We start from the raw sequence: 22,186 nt of genomic DNA, 5'->3' as shown, positions 1-22,186 counted from the left end.
TAGTTTGGTAAACATCATTTGTCCCACACCAGATGTGGGCTTCACATACTGTAGCAACCGGTTCGCGCAGCACCAGAAATGTGAGCACATGCGCATCCGTGCATGTATGCGGCATCACAAAACATGACAATTTGCTCGTGCACACCATCTGCACATGTGTGTGATGTCATACAACACAGCAATTCACTCACGCATGCTAGCTGCACATGCGTGTGGCATCAAAAACACAGCGATATAGGATGGGATTGTGCCCACTACTGATTCGCCCAAACTGATCTGAACCGGCTGAATACCACCTCTATATCACACCCTGCCTCAGTTTAGCTGATAGGTCAGAGGATGAAAGTTTTGTCTTGGTTGGAAACCCCCTTTCCCTTTGTTCTACCTTTTCTGAATTCCACTCCAGTGGTGGGTTTCTACTGGTTCGGCCCGGTTCGGGCAATCCGGTAGCGGCGATGGTGAGCTGAGAGCGAACTGGTTCTCTCTGACGGTTAGCTTAGCCCTCCCGCCCACCCCTGCGTTATATATACCTTATATTCGGTCATTTGAAGCCCAGCTGAAAGGCGAGGCAGAGTGGATTGCCATGTCTCAGCTGTTCCAAAATACACCATTCCAAAATGGTGGTAACACCGGTTGAAACCCACCATTGATCCACTCCAACTTATTAAATAATAAAAATGGAACCCTTGGTTTGCCCCCAATGTCAGGCTTTTGCCTTCACTTTCCAGAATATCTTATTGTGCATAAATGCATACGTACCCACTGTTTTAATTAAAAATTCTTTTTGCAAGGCAGACATAACGCCCATGAGCTGTGTGGAGTGCTGCTGACTGCCAGCCTCTGATTCCAAGCAAGAGTTGGAAATGATTTGTAACTGTGGGCTGGGTGGGCCTGGCTGCTGCTGTCCCTGTCAGAAGAATGAAAACAGTTCATTAGTCTTGAACAAAGCAGTTGTGCTAACTGTTCTTCCTTATGTTGCTCAGCATGGATAACAGCAGCTGCCTTCAAGTCTTTTATGAGGAGGAAGAAGCAGCTTAACTTCTCTTTAAAGAGAGTGAGAGAGATTGGAATTACAAGGGGAGGGAGAGAAGAGGGGTGGGAAAGCCTCTCTGTTAATTGGGGAGGGAGAGAGGAGACTTTCAAACAGATGAGTGTATTATGTTGGTTGGAAAGCATTAATACCATTCTGTTTGGGACTAAAGACTACTATCAGAATGTAACTGACCAAGATAAGGGAGGTTCACATTCTTCCTGAAGAACCAACAGTAAAAAAACCCTTCATGCCCCCTTTTAAAATCTTATATTTAAATTCTGGCTTTTCACTATCTACTAAATGAAACATCTAGGAAAGATATCCCAGTTGCAAAGTATGGTTGTGAAAGCTGGACCATAAGGAAGGCTGAGAGTCAAAGAATTGAGGCCTTTGAACTGTGGTGCTGGAGAAGACTCCTGCGAGTCCCTTGGACGGCAAGGCGATCAAACCAGTCAGTCCTAGAGGAGATCAACCCTGACTGCTCTTTAGAAGGCCAGATCCTAAAGATGAAACTCAAACACTTTGGCCACCTAATGAGAAGGAAGGACTCACTGGAGAAGAGCCTAATGCTGGGAAAGATGGAGGGCAAAAGAAGAAGGGGACGACAGAGAATGAGGTAGCTGGATGGAGTCACTGAAGCAGTAGGCATGAGCTTAAATGGACTCCAGAGGATGGTAGAAGACAGGAAGACCTAAAGGAACATTGTCCATGGGGTTGCGATGGGTTGGACACGACTTCACAACTAACAACAACAAAAACAACAAAGAAAGATGCCATGGGAGCCATTTATCATTTATACCTTTACATCCATCTGTGATCTGCTTAGATTGGTGGGTGGGGGAAGAGAACAGTGTCTTATGCCTTCAGCCCATTTTTAAGCCATTCCTTATCCTGGTTTTGTAAGAACTACATATGATAATGTCTATTGGAACAAGAAATTTATTTTATTTATCTCATTTTCCCCAGAAGTGCAAAACTGACAAACCAAACAATGGATCCTTAAAAACCCATCCATTCAAGAATCCAACTGAGCCAGTAAATGATGCCTGGATCAATTCAAGGACCTGATTCAGGAAATAATTTGAATACTTTGTTTGAGTCATCTTGTGCTCTGTATCTATAGTTGCATAAAAGAACACAGAAGTTAGAAAATGCACCTCTGTTGTGCTTCTCTCAGGCATTACAACGAAAACAGTATTTGGAGATAGAACTGGCTTGTACCGGGAAAGTGACTAATAAAAACCTTGCTCTTTGCTGTGTCTTAGGAAAAGTGAAAAAATTCGAACTAGTTTACAGGCCTGTCAAACTGGCAACCCACAGACCAGATGCGTCACACACAGGCCACGCCCACCCCAGCTCCGCAAAAGCAAAAAACATTGTGATACGTCACATCACGCAATCAGGTTTGAAACCTGTGTTGGAAGAAATCTCCATCTGGGTTCAGTTCCAAGTGGGGAAAAAGACACTGGAAACATGGGAGACTGCTTGGAAAGATGGTTTTTAATGGTAGACAGGATCACATGCCTTGATGATGTTGGGTGAAGAAAAAAAGGGAAGAGATACTGAGAGTGCCTGAGTTTTATACCCTCTCTGGGCTTTTGAATTTGAGCTTGTATTCTGATTGGTTGCCAGACTCCCATGGGGCAATGCAGGGGCAACTCTGTAGGCTGTCCTGAATCCCAGGCTTGGTTGAGTCTTGCTGGGTGATGTAATCTTCCCAGGTGCCATGTGGTGAAATGGGTAGAGGGCTAATCCTATCATGTCCTGAGGGCCGTGTCTTAATCCCATCACCCTGGAGCTGAAGGGGGGAAGGGAGCTGCAGGAAGCTGCTTTGTTTTTAAAAACCTGTTTCTCCTTTTCTCATCCAGGGAAACATAATATTTTGCCTTTTTAATATTTCCTAAAATATTTCATTCTTCTAGGAGAGGGGTGGGTGCTAACTTCCTATACCCGTGAACTAGAAGGTACAAAGACAAACTAGAAAGGACTGCTAATGTGTAAAAAGACTACTTATGAAAATCACGAACACTTTCTGAATAGTTTCAGTGCCTCTCTCACTTTTACCAAATAAGCAAACCCACTAGCATCCCCCATCATTGGCTAAATTGGCTAAGATTGCTGGGTCTTGACTCAAACAGTGAAGCTTAGGAAATTTGCCTAGTGGGGAAGGAGTAGCCATTTTTGGCCTTGGCTTCTTTGTTCCTGAAGGCTGCCTGTGAAGAAACAGACATCTGCCTCTCTGTCCCTCGCTGCTCTCAGTGCCTTGTACTGTCAGAACAAAATGTTTACAAGTCATCTTGCCTGAAGGAAGGTGTAATGAGCATGAGAAAACTGACAGATTTGTAACCTTGGGTAGTTTGGACTAGCAACATAAGAAGGATTAGTTCCCAGAGTGTGGGAGACTTCGTGGTTTGAAAGGACAAGCTGAGAAAATATTGGTGTGTTTTTACCATCCAAAGGCAGGGTCTCCCATAGATACGTAGATAGCTATATACTGTGGGTATAAATAACACCTTGCTATTTCAGGAAATATTCAATCCTACCACAGAGACAAGCATCTTAGGTCTCCATCATCAACCGGAAGTCTTTAATGGGGAGCTTAAGACGCTGAGCTTGCCGATCGAAAGGTTGGCTGTTCAGCAAGTCGAATCCCTAGTGCCGCATAACGGGGTGAGCTCCCGTTACTTGTCCCAGCTTCTGCCAACCTAGCAGTTCGAAAGCACGTAAAAAATGCAAGTAGAAAAATAGGGACCACTTTGGTGGGAAGGTAACAGCGTTCCGTGCGCCTTTGGTGTTTAGTCATGCCGGCCACATAATCACGGAGACATCTTCGGACAGCGCTGGTTCTACAGCTTTGAAACAGAGATGAGCACCACCCCCTAGAGTCGGGAACGACTAGCACATATGCGCGAGGGAAACCTTTACCTTTTATAGCTACTCACCTTATATTGGAGTAATTTGGTTTGTTTGCTATTCTATACTGGTAAATTTGGCTTACTAAATGTAGATCAGATCAAGATTCAGAATATTGGTTAGTTTACCTACAGATGTCAACTAAACCTAGATTAATGGCTAGTTTACAATTACACAATTAGTTGTCAATTAGGCTTTCTTTTATTTCCCATGTATGGAGAGAATAGAAAAAAAGATGACAATCATTTATCCCTGCAAAGACAAATTCTGAATTTACATCTTGGTTTATATTTATATGCTCATTTTCCATGTATCAATTGACAACATCAAAACAAAGACTAATTAATATTATTTCATATTATTTTGACTGCAGCAAGAATTATATACGCACAAAATTGGAAACAAGAAGAGGTCCCGATTCAAGAGAAATTAATATCCAAAATTATGGAATGCGCTGAGATGGATAGACTTACCAAGGAGATCCAAGGAAAAGAAGAATCTGAATATTATCTGGTCTGGCAAAAATGGTATAAATGGTTAGAGGGAAGTGAAAAAAGAAGAAGAAGAAGAAGAAAGAAAGAAAAATTAAATAAAAGAAAAGATATCAATAGAGTAAAATAAATTTTTACATCAAATGAAATTTAAGAAAGAGACACGAGATATTAATAAAATAATATCATTATATAAGGTGAGAGAAATATTGTATATTGAAGAATATAGGATATTGATATTGTAACAATTCAGATATTATAGGTAGATGTTATTAAGATGATGCTTGTTGTAAATTGTTTTACTTGCATTTATAAATGTATTATGTGGTTTCTTAAATTAATAAAAGTTTAAAAATTAAAAAAAAATTATTTCATAAGGTCACATTTAAACAAGTATTTAAAAATCTGACTGGATTATTGGTGGGTGGAAGTATCCATGCATGTTTTCTTTTTCTTCTCTTTTCCATCTATTTTTTCCCCTTTCTTCCTTAATTTTTCTCTATTAAAATGCTTCTGATCAGGTTTGATGCTGTTTAGCTTTCAAAGATAAGTCAGCAGCTGGCCATAAATTATAGAATTTAGTTCATTTACATCATGGGTGTCAAACTCGCCACATCACGTTGCCGTCATGTGACGTATCGCTATGCTTTTCCCTTCACAGAGCTGGGGTGAATGTGGGGTGGGCACAGAGCTGGGGTGGGCATGGCCTGCGCATGGTGCATCAGGCCCACAGGCCGCCAGATTTATCAGGTATCTTATCAGGTATCTTCGTTACAAAAAGATATACTTACAGCAAATGGGAAAAAAATAAATAAAATGAGGGTCAAATCAATATGCCCAGAAGAAGCCTCCTAAAGGAAGCAAACTATCAATAGAATGGAGCCTAGGAGGAACAACATGAAGCTATTAAAATGAATGTTTTAGACACAGCTATTGGGAGTGGAATCTCTCCAGGGCAGAATTTTGTTGGAGGAATACTCAGAAAAATGTGGTGATAAAATTTTTGATTGTGACACGGTTCTAGGAATTATATTTGCCATTCTAAGAATTGCTTCTAAAGGATTTACCTGTGTAGAAAAGGAAGGGGGGAGGGAGGAGGGAGGGAGGGAGGAAAAAGAAGGAAGGAAGGAAGGAAGGAAGGAAGGAAGGAAGGAAGGAAGGAAGGAAGGAAGGAAGGAAGGAAGGAAGGAAGGAAGGAAGGAAGGAAGGAAGGAAACAAATTTGGGTGCATACAGCTTTCCCAAGTGCCAAATTTTTCAGAAAGAATATTGAGTTTTATAGAGCTGTCAGTTATAAATATCTCACATTTTCACGCATAGAAGGGGTCTCTGGGGAAGAAAAGTGTATGACTTGGGTAATTCCAATTCTGAGACAAGGTTTACATACAGTGTCATGGAATAAGCAAGAAAACAAATCTGTCAAAGCTTGATGATGTTAAGTCTAGGGCACTGAATACAGCTGTATACACTGTGTGCAGATTGTGGAGGAAATGTGAAATAGAATTAACTAAGCAGTGCTATTTATACAAACAGCAGATTAAATCTCAATGGGAGTGTTGAACTATGGCTAAAGGCAGGCATATATGCAGGGTAAATATTGTGGGAAAGGGAGAATTTGTTTAGAGTAGCCCAAGAGACAATAATGAGTAATGGGTCAAACAAAAAATATCATCTGTCTTCCATTTCCTATAAATTCCTGGCAATAAACTTGCGTAAGATCCTAATGCCTTACAATAGAAGAAAGGGTGTGTGTGTGTTTGTGTGTGTGTGTGTGTGTGTGTGTGTGTGTGTGATGGCTTCTGCGGGTTGATGTCTATTGTGGAACTAGCCTTATGGACACAGCTCCCATTGTGTAGAATGCAAAATGCCCTTGCAATTCTGGAACCACCAACCATGCCACTTTCCAAAACTAATAAAAACATAAGGAAACTGAAAGGAAAAAAAAAACCCAGATATTTGTCATCTTATAAAAACTGTTCAGCGTGTTTATTTTAAATCAACAAAAAGGGAGAATATCGTACTCTTTTTATTCAGTGGTTTGTGGCAAGATTTTGATGGGATGAATTTGGAGGGCAGTGGTGAGTTGCTCCCGGTTCAAACCGGTTCACAAGAACTGGTAGTAAAACCAGTGGGAGGCTCCACCCACTGCCTGGACATCATCAGAAGTGATCTGTGCATGTGCAAAGCGCGCGCACACGATGCAAACCGGTAGTAAAGGTAAGTAGAACCCACTCCTGTTGGAGGGGCAATAAGATGTAGATCTCCCATGGCTCACTATGGACTAGATCAGTATTTCCCAACTTTGGAAACTCTAAGCTGATACTTCATCCCTTAGCAATGGATGATCTCCCCTAGCAGTTTCATGTAGGTGTAGGTCGCAGTTTGTATTAACCATATTTGTTGAGGAAATAGGTACAATGCCTGGCTCTAACAGGCAGAGTCCACAAAGAGATTATGGCTTACATTATTAAGAGCCTTGGTGGCGCAGCAGAATAAAGTGCTGTTAAGTAGCACCAGCTGCTTGCAATTACTGCAAGTTCAAATCTCACCAGGCTCAAGGTTGACTCAGCCTTCCATCCTTTCGAGTAGGTAAAATGAGGACCTGGATTGTGGGGGCAATAAGCTGACTTTGTATAAAAAAGAACACCGCTTGGGGTGGGGGAGAAAGCCCTACTAAGCAGGTATATACAAAAGAATGAAGGCTATTGCTTAACGCATTGTAAGCTGCCCTGAGTCTCCAGAGAAGGGCAGCATATAAATCGAACAAATAAATAAATAAATAAATAAATAAATAAATAAATAAATAAATAAATAAATAAATAATATTGTATTCTAATGAAAGTGAAAATAATAGTTCCTGACCTCCGTTGGAGAATGTTGAACTGGGCTTCATGTTGAACTGATCCAGTGGTGGGTTGCTACCGGTTCTCCCCGGTTCAGGAGAGCCGGTAGCAGAAATGCTGATGTGAGAGCGAACCAGTTCACTCTGACTGTCAGCTGGACCGTCCCGCCCATCCCCGTGCTACACCCACCTTTATTCCTTCATTTTTAGCCCAGCTGAAAGGCGCGGCAGAGGGGATTGCCATGCCTCACCTGTTTTGAAATCCAATGCGCGTGCGCGAAGCAAACCAGTAGTAACACCGGTTAGAACCCATCACTGAACTGATGCTAGAGGCAATCAGCACTTCTATGTTCGATCAAATTTTCACCCAAATGTTCCCTCCCCCCCTCCCACATCTGGGACTGGAAGCTAAGGATGATCCAACTGGTTAGTACTTGAATGAGAGATCTCCAGGGGTTATCAATGCTGTAGGTTGATTTGGAAACTAAAAAGAAAAAAAAACATCCTGAAAGGAGATGGCAAACAATTTCCATCTTGCTGACAACAAAACAAAACAAAGCATCACCCTTATGTCAGAGTTTCCTCAATCTCAGTAACCTTTAAAATGTGTGGATTTCAACTCCTACAATTCCCTATCCAGCATGCTCAGATGCTGAGACTGAGAAACCTTGGCCTATATGGACATCTGCATGAAGTCACTGGGAGCAAAGCTTATACTGAAGGAAATTTGATTTCACATTTTTGGCGTCTATATGTATTAACAAACAGATTAAAGATGGATAAGTAGATCTCTGATAGCTTGATGTCCAATTCCAATGCACCTAGATATAGACTGAATCTACTCTACAAGGAACCAAACATTCCAGATAATTCCAGAATATTAGTGGTGGTATTCCCTCCCCTTTTACTTTTTCCAGGGTCCCACATCAGGGGTGAGTTCTACTTACCTTTACTACTGGTTTGCAACAGGAGCGCGGATGTGCTTGCTTTGCACAGATCATCATTTATGACGTCCAGGCGGGTGGGCGGAGCCTCCCACCGCTTTTACTATCGGTTCTAAAGAACCGGACAGAACCGGGAGCAACCTACCACTGTCCCACATATATATTGAATTTAAGGGTACAAATTTAACCATCTGGCAGCTAGGCAGCAAATGGTATCCCTTTTTACTACTCACTTCCACACCAAGAGATACAATTCTACTCATTTCAGCTCCAGTGGCAATTCATGGCAAAGTGTCAACAAGATTCCCATAGGAGCAGAGTTTGTTAGTTTATGTGATGCTGCCAGGTGCAGGGTTATAACATGGAAGAACATAAATGATTTGGATGCAGTGGATAACAGCAGCTTTCCATGAGAAACAGTTTATAGATATTAATTCAGCAAGGAAATTAGCACCATATTAATTAGATCTTATCTGGATGCTTCTCCAAGTTAAATGCATACATACATGCTTGAACACCTTGGCAGATGAGCCTTGAGAAAAAGTATTTATTTTTTCCAAGGAAATCTCATGTTCCAAAGGCTGCATTTTACGTTTTGCTTTGCATCTTCCAAAACTTATCTCGGAACTTTATAAGGTCTCCAGGTTCTCCATTATTGAATACTCCAGCAGCAGTTTCTTACTGGTCTGCAAAACTGCAAAACTGCATATAAGTACTGGATGGCATCAAAGAGTTAGGGTTTGAAAAATGGGTAGCAACAAATAACAGGGAAATAAAATTCACACCATAAAATATTTATTATGAAACAAAAGATTTTTTTTTCACTTGTAAGAATCACTCAAATGCTCTTTTAAGAAATTTTTAAAAATTAAACCGAACATTAACAATATTTTACTTATTTTACATGACATATAAAACACCACATCACAAATCATTTTTATTACAACTCAAGAGCATTTCCCTGTATATACATACATACACATTATGTTATTCCCTTTCAGGATTGGTAAATTATGCAGAGCACAGAAAAGACCTTATAAATCAAAGAGACTAAAAGAATTACATAAAAAAAGGAAACACAACTAAAAAATAGCTTACACCAATACTATTTAATGTCTCCAACTGTTTGCATACCATTCTTGCTTGCTTTTTATATTCATACATTGCTTCATACATTGCCTTTTGTTCCTTATACTTCATGTTTTTCTGAAAATCTCAATTTAAACCTAAGACAATTTTGTAGGTCTTAGCCTTTCTCTCAACCAATCATTCTTACTTCACAGTTCATTCTGCAATTGCATCCTCATTAATTCTCACCATCTGTACATATTGTACCACCTCAATATACTACATTCATACTGGTCACTCACTTTCATAGTCAATAACATTCATTCATCACTCATACATTTTAATGTTTCTTTTTTTCTTGCTTTACCACATAGTTAAGTACATCATTCTTACTATATTGTGCATCCTTGAGGAAGTTTTTATTTTCTGCTTAATGTTGAACCATTTACTAAGTTCCATTTATTCTCACACATGCTATTCTTCTATTGTATATCGCTATTGTGACATTCAGAAGCAATTTCAATTCCATAATTCAAGCCTTTATCACATGTTTAATCTAAATCAACAAATCTACAATGAACTTTCTCACATTCATACATTTCTCAATGAAAAGCATTTCTCCCAAGTAGTTGTAAATTAGTTTCTATAATACTTTCAATTTTAACTTATTTTTTTTCCAAACAAGTAAACAAAACATTCACCTGATTTTCACCTAAGTTGCAGGACATGTGCAATGAATTTCAGGATGAGAAAGTGCAGTTCTATGCACTAAGAAGGAAGCCCAACTGATGTCAAACTGGACTTACTTCTAATTCTGTATAAAAAGGATTGCAGCCCAAGACCATCAACTTTCGTTTCATCTAGGAAAATTTAAATCTATTTCTGAGGTAATAGTGAATATAATCCAGTTAGCTCCAAAGCACTTCATATTTTTAAGCCAAATTGATCTACTCAGACCAAAAAGATCTTTTCAAGCTAAGAGCTAATTTATTAATCAAATACAATAATGTCACTGCTAATAAGTCTCTATAAGATATACTGTAACACTAGGGTGACGAGATATTGTAAGTGAGATCAGTTGGTACAGGGCAATATAGTTTTGATTTAATGCCATCAAAAATGTTTTTACATGGGTGTCTGTGGACTGTCACATTTTCATTGTAACCTTTTTATATTGTTATTGTTAATTTCTAATTCTTCTTGTGGTGGCTAATTTAAATCTTCCTCTGGACTCCAATGTTGAAACTTGGGTAGGATTTTCCAAGCGTGTGACTGTTTGGCCTGTTTTTATTCATATTAAATAGGAATCCCCCCCTTCTCAGGTCCATGTTAATTCTTGATATAGATGTGACTTTTGTATTGTGTTCAAATACAAAAGGAGTTAGGAACATGTTGGATGAAGTATTGGCTATAATCCACAAATCTCAAGTTACTGACATTCCCAAATGCAGTTTTCGAGGCATGCAGGAGCCTTTGTGAGCAAACACTGAAATTCACAGATTAGTAAAACAGATATTGGGGCTTTCATGGGTATTTTAATTGGAGTAATTTATTGTGATCTGGAAATGCCTGAGATAAATAATATTTCTGCATTGATCATGGCCATAATCCAAAGGACTACACAGACATATTCATGCTCCTGAGGAGATGTGTCACAGTGGCTGACCTCTTAGTGAGAACATTTTGAAAGGCAACTTTTATGGAGTAATGAGGACTTGCTATTTGGAAAAGGCAGTTATGAAATAAATCCCAGTTTCCTTATTTCTGAATGAGCGTGGCTGGTTTAGTTCCTTAAATCCCAGTCTATAAATCAAAACTTCAAGTCCATTGGAAAATAAACGTTATATGGCTAGGAAAAGAAACCATATGAAGCTGTCACATGAAGTCAGATTATTTGTCTGTTTTTATGGCTCTCCAGATTCTCCAGCAGAAGATCTCTCAAATCAACTGCTGCAGAACTCAATAGAAGGGAGGAGGAAGATGGATGTCAGGATGGGAATATGGACTTCCTACAGTGGAATGACTACATTTTTACCACTGAGCTAACCAGTAAGTTCCTAGGACTGACACTAACAAGATTGCACCATTTAGCCTACTACTGTGAAGCATGATTGTCGGTACAGCAATATGAAGAGTCATTGTACCTAGGACAAAAAAGGTAAAACAAGACACTCCTAAAATATTATCTTGTCACATTACAAAATGTCTTCTATTCACTAGGCAAATACCGCTGACTGGGAAGTACCTGAGGGGCATTTAATCACTTATTTACACAAGTTTGGTAACAGAAATATCAGTGCCTCCTTCAGCATAATTCATAGCTATTATAAATTATACACTGGAATGGAGGCATTACCTAGAAATACCACTTCCAGGTACCTTCATACAGGTTTTTGTTACTGCATCCAGTGAAAACCAGGAATAGACACTGTCTGAAACACAGGTTTTCCAAAATTATTTACAAATTGTTGTTTTGTACAGTTTGTTGTTACTACTCCTTCGCTCGATGCATCGTTGTGACTGGTTTGATTTCTTGCTTCCTTCCCTTCTTAAGAGTTACACAGTCACCGCAGGATACATTTTCTGTTCGCTATTACTGTGGGGATATGGCGACTGAACTGGCCTGTACCCGCTCTGCAGGCTATCCAGGAAAGGTGGGACAGAGGCCATGGGCATGGAGTCATGTTGCACAGCATACCCCACGTACTGGGGGTGCAAATACTGCCCCTGGTGAGGCACTATCTGTGTGGCCTGTTGGCAGTTCAGTACTGAGAAATTAGTTGGCATGTTGACATATACATTATTCATGGTCCCCTCTGGTAAACAGCAGTTAGCTTGTGATCTGGTGGGAGCAGCCCTGGCACCAGAGTTGGCACTTGAACTGGAACTGGCAGCTGTGCTTGATTGACGTGAGGATGATCCCCGGGAGGTGCTGGCACTTGGAATCATGGGGATTGTCTCCATTATCCTATTCCCTCCAGGAGCCCGGCTTTGTTGTGGTTCTTGCTTGGGTCGCAGACACCGGCAACAGCAAGCAGCCACAAGGGATCCCAGAATAATGAATGCCACGAAAACAGACCCCACAATAAGGAATGGCACATATATAGGCACTGCCAACAGAAAAGAAAAAACTTGTGAGGATTTGTTCTACCAGGGCAAAATATAGATTATACAATAGTGAGACGTTTTCAGCTACCTTTTCTTACCTCCAGCAAGACAAAAGAAAACAAGGAATTGGTAAAGCAGTCTTTCCAACCTATTGAAGTCCAAGTATGCTGAACTATAATTCCCAAAATAGCAAAGTCTGTGACTGATAATTAGGGGAATTCAATATACCTGGAAGCTTTGGAAAAACACTAGCTTTTTGAGTTGTTTCACAAAATGCAATCAGAAGTGTTGGCAAAAAATTGCAAGAAGCATGACAAGTTCTTCTCTCTTTCCCCCCCATCACTTATAACAACTGAAATAAATGACACAACATTATGCACTAATTTTCCTCTTACCATCCCATCTTATCGTTATTCCTGCTCTTCTTCTAGCTCATGGCAAGACACTTGCAGATCTTATTTCATCTTGACAACAACTCTGAAATAGCTTGATTTCTGAGCCTGGCTCAAAGTTAGCTCCATAATCAACTGGAGATCTGAACCCCAGTCCGCTAAATTCCACCGAACCTTACTTAGGTGGACATATCTATCTATCTATCTATCTATCTATCTATCTATCTATCTATCTATCTATCTATCTATCTATCTATCTATCTATCTATCTTTATTTATTATTATTTATTATTATTTATTTATTTATTTATTTATTGGTTCGATTTATATGCCGCCCTATAATTACACTATTCAAAGCAAAGATTAATAGTTAATAGTGAGTTGTTTAAAAATGTATGTACTCATGTAGTATGATCTCTATTAATGTCAATGTGACTTGGACATACATACAATTAAGTTAGGTTGAGCCCCACTCCTCTTGAATCTAGAGAAATTGTACTTTGTTGTTACTAATCGGAAGGGGTTTCCCATTGTCTTCTTCCAATTCACCCTCACACAAGTGTAAATGAAATTAATCACTTCTTGTAATATGCAGTTTTTTTCAGGAATAGAAGAAATAAGGTCAAACACAGTTCCTGTTGACAACATAAACACAGTATCAGAATGGGTTGCTTTGCATTTCTTCTTTTATTGATTTGCCAGTTTAGTGTAGTTTATTTTAAATTCTTTTAGATGATTTCCTCCAAATACTAAGCCTGATTCCTTTCCAGATCATCCAAGGTTGGTTAGCTAGTTGAATAATGAATAATAATGAATAATTAGCCTCAATTATAATATAATTTCTGATGGATTCATACATTTCAGGAGAAAAATTGCTGGAAAGCAATTTAGAAAAAGTTTTTTGAGTAAGTCAAAAGGTTAGGTTTAGTTTTGGAATATAAATCATATAGGAAGGCATCTGGAATCATGCTATTTATTCATTCATAATATAGAAACACCTAAGTTAGAATGTTATATGAGCTGATATTATTTTTGGCTATTTTTGTTAAAGAGTTTCATTTTTCTAGAATTTTCTTTTTTAATTAGAAAATCAATATAAAATATTGTTAGTGAAAAGATAGGTCTCTTTGAGACAATTTAGTTGAGATGTTATAGGAAATGCTACCATCTAGAACAGGGATATCAAACTTACAGCCCACGGGACAGCTGATCACATGCTGGCCACGCTCAACCCCGGTTTAGTGAAGGGGTGGAAAATTGCGATACATCATGTGACAACAACATGGTGCTCTAAGTTTGACACCCCTGATCTAGAAAGTAATATTTGCTTTTCCTATAATGGGAGGATGGGGGGGATGAAAATTCAACATGTTATAAAATATAAAAGAGATTATGAGTGAGATTATTAATAACTTAATATATGTCTACTTTTTCTAGTTTTGCCAATGAGCCTGAGTCAATATAGCCGATGGCAAGAAAACCGAGGTTCAAAACATCTGGAGGGCATCAAGTTACCTGTCAAAGGTATAAAGTATATTGTTCTGGAATTTCTTCAATTTGGAGGGAATTATAAAAACAACTATTTTTAGCACTGATAAGCATGTTGTATAAATGTAAACTGAGACTAAGGAGAACCAATTTGGTGTAATGGTTAATGCACTAGGCTAGAAACTAGTAGATCATGAATTCTAATCCCACCTTATCCATGAAAGCCAGTTTCAGTGACTTGGGCTAGTCACTCTTATCTCAGCCACAGGAAGGAGGTAATAATAAACTACTTTCAGAATCTTGCCACTAAAACTGCAGGGACTCAACACTAACTTGAAGGTACAAAAAATATATGGAAGCAGGAAGTCTTAGCTCATGGTTACGGATCTATTCCCTAATCTAAACAAGGAGATTTGCTAGTTTCCTCCTAACATTTTTTACACCATTAGTTACCATCACACCCTATCACTGGATATTCCAAATATGGCTGAGGAGAGCTGTACCCCAAATATCAGGCTAAGGCAATTCATTAGAATGGAGTAGGGTAGGGTAGGGTAGGGTAGGGTAGGGTAGGGTAGGGTAGGGTAGGGTAGAGTAGAATAGAATAGAATAGAATAGAATAGAATAGAATAGAATAGAATAGAATAGAATAGAATAGAATAGAATAGAATAGAATAGAATAGAATAGAATTTTTTTATTGGCCAAGTATGATTGGACACACAAGGAATTTGTTTTGGTGCGTATGTTCTCAGTGTACATAAAAGAAATTAGTCCTCATTGTCCATATGCAAAATTAGAATGATCAAACAAGATTAAAATAATGTGTATGAAATGCTTTGATCATTGCAATGAGCTTGGTTAATGCTAAAATAAGTCTCATATGCAGTTAAGTAAATTATCCAAAACCCATATTAAGAGAATATTCTTATTTGAGCAACAGAAGATTCACAACATAGTTCCAGGTTCCAGTTCCAGTTCAATAATACTTCCAACACTGTTTACTATTCTACTATTCTACTATTATGCTATTCAAAATGTAGTTGGCTACTTTATGGCTTATTGTGCCCTGTGATCATAGCATTAATTAAGGAAGATGATTAAAATCTGGAGGAAGGGTAGGAATTAGAACATGTTACTGTTAATATTTGGGACATTTTTGTTTAATATTTGGTTACATTTTAATCCATGGAAACTGTGCCGTATCAGTTTCTGACATGCTTTTAGGTTGCTCTGAGAATTCTCACAAAAATTGTTGAAAAGTGGAGCCAATAATAACAGGTCCTTTGGTTTTTGAAGAGTAAAATTTAAACTGAAACAAGAAAGCTTGCAATTATTATGTAAAGTTTTGTTCCAGCTACATAGAGCTTCAGCATTACTTTTGTACTTTCTTTTTGGTATTCAATAAGGCTGCTATTCTGGATTTTTTATTTTTTGCTTATTTGTTTATTTTCAGGTAAACATTGAATGTCCATGAATAAAAAGAGAAAAACCTGGAAGAGGGACCCCCCCACGCGCACCCCCCAAAAGATGTTTCTATCTGAGACCCTCTATCCCAACTTTCAGCAAACATGGTTATCTTCCAACTGTGGAGGAATAAAAATTCTTAAACCAATTTGTTGATGATGAAACATTTGATTGATCAACAAACTCTTGACTCAGACCTCCAGAACAATCAGGTCCCAAGAATATCAATTTTCTTCTGTGCCTAGTTACCTAACAGTAATAGGATGACCTTAACCAGGCTTACAAAATAAACTCAGTCAGGCTTAGTTAATATTTTGATGGGACACCATCAAGGAATGTATACTGCTTCCATATGATTGCCAACCGTAAAGAGTTAGAATTAGGGTTAGAGTCAAGATTTACGTATGGGATATTGGTGGCTTAATGTGAGATCTCTGTGAAACTGCTAGCAACTGGAACTGTGGAAGGCATCATCGCTGAGAAAAAAACACAGTTGTTTAAAGCAGGGGTCCTCAACCCCCAGTCAGGATGGGTAGAGAGAAAGTAATTGGTGCTAAGTGAAGTTTCTGTGGCTGAAGGAGGATTAAAACCTGATTTCTCAACTTTTGTCCAACCATACCTTAACCAACATACCACAACAGTTAATTACAATGTTATGTCATAGCTAGCTTCTGCTTAAAAGTGTCCCACTCCAAATATCCATGATTTTTACTGTCTATTGTATTCATAATTAAACTGCACAATCCAGCAAGGGAGCATTCTTTTATATCTATGCCCTAACAGGATATTACTCTTTTGGATTTTATCTTCTTCTAGTTTATTGACAAGTTGTTTTTCACTTTATTTTCTTAAAAACTAAAAGAAACCCTCCCACCATCACTTCTTTGACAATATGCAGTTTACCATACCGATCATTAATATTACAGCAAACACTGTGGCATCCTCATGTGATCAAAATTTGGGCATTTGGCAACCAACATGCATTTACGAAATGTATTTACAATAGTTGCAGCATCCTGGGTTTCTGTGATCACATGTGTGACTTTCCCACTGGCAAAGCCAGTTTTCAAACAAACAAAGCCAATTCACTTAATAACCATGCAGTTCACTTAATTTCAGGTGTGAAAGACCAGATCCACAAGTGAAGATTCAATTAACCTGATTTATTACTAAATTCCTACCCACAGGTACCTGCTTAGAGTTAGATATGGGTCAACAGCATTGAAGGGAAGGTTGGACTTTGTCCGCTTGTGGTTACCTAGGGATTCTAGGCTGATTACCCCTTTTCATTCTGCCCCTCAAGGTTATGCCATCTCTTCTTGTACACATAGCAACTTCAGTGATTCACTTAACCAGGGCAAAAAAGACCATAAAATTGGGTGCCTTGTTTAGCAACAGAAATTCTGGTCCCAATTGTGATCATAAATTGAAGATTACCTGTACTTTAAATATATATTCCAGTCTGTTTCCAGTTGGATAGTTCAATAAGCTCTTAACTGCATTTTTGCTAAAAAATCAGGGGATGGCAACAGATCTTATACATACTAAAAATTAATTGGGTAAAATGGTACTAACTCCCAACTAAATTATAGGCATTTAAAACCTAGATATCATCAACTCAATTAGTTGCCACTGGTTGTGTGCTTATACCTATGAAAACCTTATCATGTCTTTTTTTATGACTCTACCTTTTCCTGCTCTTAGCCCACAAAATTATAGTAATGTTTTCAGGTGCCTTCTGCACCGTGATATTCTACATATTGTTGAATTATCATGCATTGCTCAACCCTGAAACTTAAGTTTTGTTCCTTATACCATCCGTCTTGTCAAGTCGCATGATTCTGATTTTTTTGCCATGTATGTGTATACATTCAAAATAGACTATGATGTTTCTCTGTGTCGTGTGTGTGTGTGTGTGTGTGTGTGTGTGTGTGTGTGTGTGTATGCATAATGGTTATCCTTTGAGAATGCAATGAAATGCATGCTGATTAGTGTACATTTAAAGTAACAATAAATATTCTATTCTATTCCTATTCTATTCTTATTCCTATTCCATTCTATTCTTCTATTCTAAAGCCATTTATTGCAATTCAGAAAACATCCCAAAACTGATTTCTCACACTGAAAAGTCTGCTGAGTTTAAGTGTTGTAGAGTGTACAGACTGTTTTCTTGAGTTATTTGGTTCACAAAAGTTTAGGAGCAATAAATAATGAGGACACTGACAGATCAAAGCAATAAATGGAGCTTTGTATGTGAATGGATGATGTTTTTTTATGCATTGTGGTGATGGTACAATAATTTTAAGGGATTTTGAGGGAAGCAGCTTTGAAAAACTTTTCTGGAAGTTTCAAAAAGTTTCACAGGTGGGATACTTGTAGATATACACCACAAGAGGCTTGTTTTGAAACTACTTTTCTTAAACTTTAAACAAAGGCAAGTACTGTATAAAAGAATTCCTGAACTTAGAATAACTATACAAATATTAGCATTGAGTGTGTTTGGCAGAATGCTCCAAACTTCTCTTGCTATGTGATTGAATACAAAGAAACTAAATAAAATGCATTTCAATTTAAAGTACATGTTTTCCATCTCATCAATGATACCCATATGCATGCAAATAACTCAAGCACTTTCTGTTAAATGAAAGCCTGTTCTTAAATCACTTTCAAGTTCTCTACATTTAATAACTTGAGTTTTTTTTTAAACAGTATCATTTGCACATTCCATTCAGAAATTATAATTTTTGTGCCACAACAAATACATGTGATATGAATTATGAGCCCATACAAGGCTCTGGATATTCTCCATATCCAGAGTCTTACATGGGGTCTTACTGCTGAATCAGGTAAACAGGTAGATCTGCTTTGCCTGCAATACCCCATCCTGAGCCCCAAGGTGGAGCTAGAACTGGATCTAAACCCTGAAGTCCAAGATCCCCAAAGAGAATCAAGGAGCAGAGGAGAAGCAGGATAATCCGGATCTGGCATTAGCAACCAGCCTGAAACATCCAAATTATTCAACAAATTAAGAATCCCAGATTGGGTGACTGGGCAAGTACCAGTGACGAATAACAGAATATGATGGGTACTCGTCATATTTCTTTATTATTGGAAATAATATATTCCATAATAAATGCATATTCCAAAGCAATATGGTGCTGATTGCAGTAAGCCATAACATGACTAATGCAGGTAGTATTAGGTACAGTCCTCGATTTACAACAATTCATTTAGTGACTGTTTGAAGTTACAGCAGCACTGAAAACAGTGATTTATGAAGAGTGATTTATGAACCCTAGCAGCATCTCCATGGTCATCAAAATCCAGATGTTTCAAAATTTATGACGGTTGCAATGTCCCAGGGTCATGTGATCCCTTTGTGACCTCTCACAAGCAAAGTCAATTGGGAAGCCAGATTCACTTAACAACCAGTTACTAACTGAACAACTGCAGTGATTCACTTAACAACCACGGCCAGACAGGTCATAAAGTGGGGGCAAACTTAACAACTCTCTCGCTTAGCAACAAAACTTTTGGGCTCAGTTGTGGTCATAAATTGAGGACTACCTAAACACAGGCTATCTAAAAGAAATACAGGTAGTCCTCGACCTATGAGCACAATTGAGCCCAACATTTCTGTTGTTAAGTGAGACATTTGTTAAGTGAGGTTTGCTCCGTTGTATGAACATTCTTGCCACTTTTGTTAAGTGAATCTGGCTTCCCCCATTGACTTTGCTTGTCACAAAAGGCAATCACATGATCCTTGGACACAGCAACAGTGATAAATATGAACCAGTGTGCCAAGGGTGTGAATTTTGATCACATGATCATGGGGACACTGCAAAGTGTACACTGAGAGCGTATGCACCAAGACAAATTCCTTGTGTGTCCAATCACATTTGGCCAATAAAGAATTCTATTCTATTCTATTCTATGATCATGGGGACAGTGCCAGTGGTGGGTTCTTCCAGGTTCCGCCGAGCCGGTAGCGGTGATGATATGATGTCACTGAACCGGTTCTGCCCCCCCGCTCCTCCCCCCGCATTATTCTTACCTTTTATTTGGCCCCACCCCCAATCTATTGCTGCCTCCTGAGTCCCAGCTGATTGGCTAGAAGGAAAAAAACTGTTTAAACTCTTGCCCCAGGGCTTCAAAGGGCCGCCCTACAGCTGATCAGTGTTAAAAGGCAGTGTGGTGGTAGACTGGTGCCTCCAAAAACAAATGAGTAGACCGGTACAGCTCTGCAAGCAGTTAAAAGCCTGGTAGACCAGTACCTCTGCTAAATCCTAAAGAATTGTCACATGACCATCAAGCCCCGCCCACAAAACAAGCCCCGCCCACAGAACCGGTAGTAAAAAAAATTAGAGCCCACCCCTGGACACTGCAAAGGTTGTAACTGTGAAAAAACGGTCACAAGTCACTTTTCAGTGCCCTTGTAAATTCGAACGGTCATTAAAGAAACTGTTGTAACTCGAGGACTACCTGTAGCACAAGCATCAAATCCAAAGAGAAAAAAGGGGTAACTTGAGGGAGAGTTCAATGGGAGAAAAGCGGTGCAATGGTGGGAGTATCAGGTTCCTCACTCCTTACCTGCCGCGCTGTCTGGCAGGTCTTTGTCAGGCCGGCCGTGCTCGGCTCCGCCGTGTTGCCGGTCGTTGTCGCACATGCCCTGATCCAGGCGGACCTCCGGGCGAGAGCAGCAGTAGCGAAGCGCGCAGGTGCCGCAGCAAATGGTGGCGTCGCCGTCGTCGAAATGCTCCGGACACTGGAAACCTTCCCGCCACGACGTCCCATCCTGCCAGCCGTGGCAATACTCGCCGCTAGCCAGCGTCCCTCGCGCCCTCAGCCCGACCAGTAGCAGCAGCAGAAGCCGCCCTCCCGGCGCCGCCAGCAGCTGCCAACGCCGGCCCCGCCACATGGCACCGCGAGGTGGGGTGGGGGGTGCCGCGGCGGCTCCTGCCCCTAATTCGGAGGCTCCGTCAAGGATGCAAGCCGCCCCCCCGTCCCGCTCTCTCTCTCTCTCTCTCTCTCTTCTGGCTGCCTGGATTGACACAGGCAGCGGCCACAGAAGTTCGTGCGCCCGCGCGCGCGAGAGCAAGAAAAGAGGGGAAAATTTCGAGAGACAGAAGCCGGCCTGAGGAAGGCGGGCTCCGCTGGGAAGTCAGGCGTAGCGTGCCAAGGGGGCGTAGTGGGGGGGCTGCTGCTGCTAATAGACGACCCCTGAAGTAAGTGCCAACTGGTTGTCACCTCGCTGCAGCAACTGGCTAGGAAGAGTGTGTGTGTGTGTGTGTGTTTGTGTGTCTCTCCCTGTGAGGGAGAGGAGGGGGAGGCCAAAAGGACAAGATAAAGCGCCTGCGGTCTGCCGAAGGGTTTGCGGCTGAGGTAAACAGCCCCGCAGTCCACCCGCTCCTGGCTGGCACCAAGCGGAGGAGGCGGAGAAGCCCTGTGGGAATCCAAAACCGTCTCTTCAGGTTTCCCAAAGTCACTTGGCGACGCCGGGTCTTCCAGCCCCACTTGGTCGGCCCGCGAACTCTTGGCCGTCGAGGAACTTCGGCATCTCCTTTGTCACGAAGTCCGACGGAGACCGGCGCAGACGCTGGGAAACGCGGGCGAGACTAACGGGGAAGCCCGAGAGACGCAGCTCGACGAAGCTACACCGCTATCCCCAGCCGTGTGAGTTGGGAAAAACGCCGTCGCTTTGGCCGGGAAGGTAGCGAGTATGAGACGACGAGCGAGAGCCCCTCTTAGCAAACGGAAAGGCAGGGAAGGCGAACTTGGGGCCGTCGCCCCCAGACCAACGAGACTGAGCAAAGGACTCCGGGAACCATAACACGCCCGGAGATCCTTGGTGCGCGGGGCTGGCGGAGACCGGGGGAAGGGGGCTGAAGGGCCCACCTGGCGAGAGACACCGCCGTCCCCTTCCACACGCGCGCCCGGCTTTCCCCTCGCACCCGCTGCAGCAGCAACTTCTCAGCCCCTCTTAAGTCCGGAGAGTCCCCATATCCGAAAGTCGGGATCCCGGTCGAACTCCTTTATGCCCATGGAGGAGCTTCATGGAAACGTCCAGCAGCTGGAATAAGCGGTTGGAAAAGAGCCCCGTTGGAGCGCAATCTCCCGCTCCGCCTCTCTTCTTCCCCGCCGTGCCCCGCACGGTTCCCAATTGACCGCTGTTTTCTTCTGGCTTGGAGAGGCGAGCAAGGAGCCCGGACGCAGCTCTCGCCGGTACTTTTCTGCCCAAGGACGCACTTTGCCTTCCGATCCTCCTCCCAGCCAGGCGATGGCAAAAACTCCTAGCGGAGGTTCCCGATGCCGGCAGCAGCCGCAGGAGCTACTGGTGGTGCGCGCGGATCTCTTTCGCTCCCTCGCGTTCTCTGTTGTTATTATAGGCAGCCCGATGCTCTCCAGGCGCGCATGCGCCCTAAGAATCGCCGCTCGCTCTCCCT

The 22,186-nt window shown here is 40.9% G+C and overlaps 1 protein-coding gene across 1 annotated transcript; it reads right to left on the bottom strand.

Moving 5' to 3' along the window:
• Positions 1 to 9,000: 9,000 nt before the first annotated feature.
• SHISA2 (shisa family member 2) lies at positions 9,001 to 22,136 on the bottom strand. Its single transcript, XM_034410571.3, has 2 exons — positions 20,334 to 22,136; positions 9,001 to 12,400 (listed from the first exon to the last, which is right to left on the bottom strand). Exons 1-2 carry the CDS (start codon positions 20,659 to 20,661, stop codon positions 11,847 to 11,849), a joined length of 882 nt encoding a protein of 293 aa, XP_034266462.2. The 5' UTR covers positions 20,662 to 22,136; the 3' UTR covers positions 9,001 to 11,846.
• Between the last annotated feature and the right edge of the window lie 50 nt (positions 22,137 to 22,186).

This window comes from Pantherophis guttatus, chromosome 5 (genome assembly GCF_059756535.1).
Source record: "Pantherophis guttatus breed Tessera chromosome 5, ASM5975653v1, whole genome shotgun sequence".
Lineage (NCBI taxonomy): Eukaryota > Metazoa > Chordata > Lepidosauria > Squamata > Colubridae > Pantherophis > Pantherophis guttatus.
The sequence above is the reverse complement of the archived record's forward strand: the minus strand, read 5'-3'. Positions and strand labels throughout refer to the sequence as shown.

Excerpts from the sequence above, each read along its gene's own strand:
- SHISA2 (XM_034410571.3), bottom strand. The coding sequence starts at position 20,661 with ATGTGGCGGGGCCGGCGTTGGCAGCTGCTGGCGGCGCCGGGAGGGCGG. Across the intron at positions 12,401-20,333 it reads CCTGCCAGACAGCGCGGCAG|TGCCTATATATGTGCCATTC; the intron begins GTAAGGAGTGAG and ends TTCTGTTGGCAG.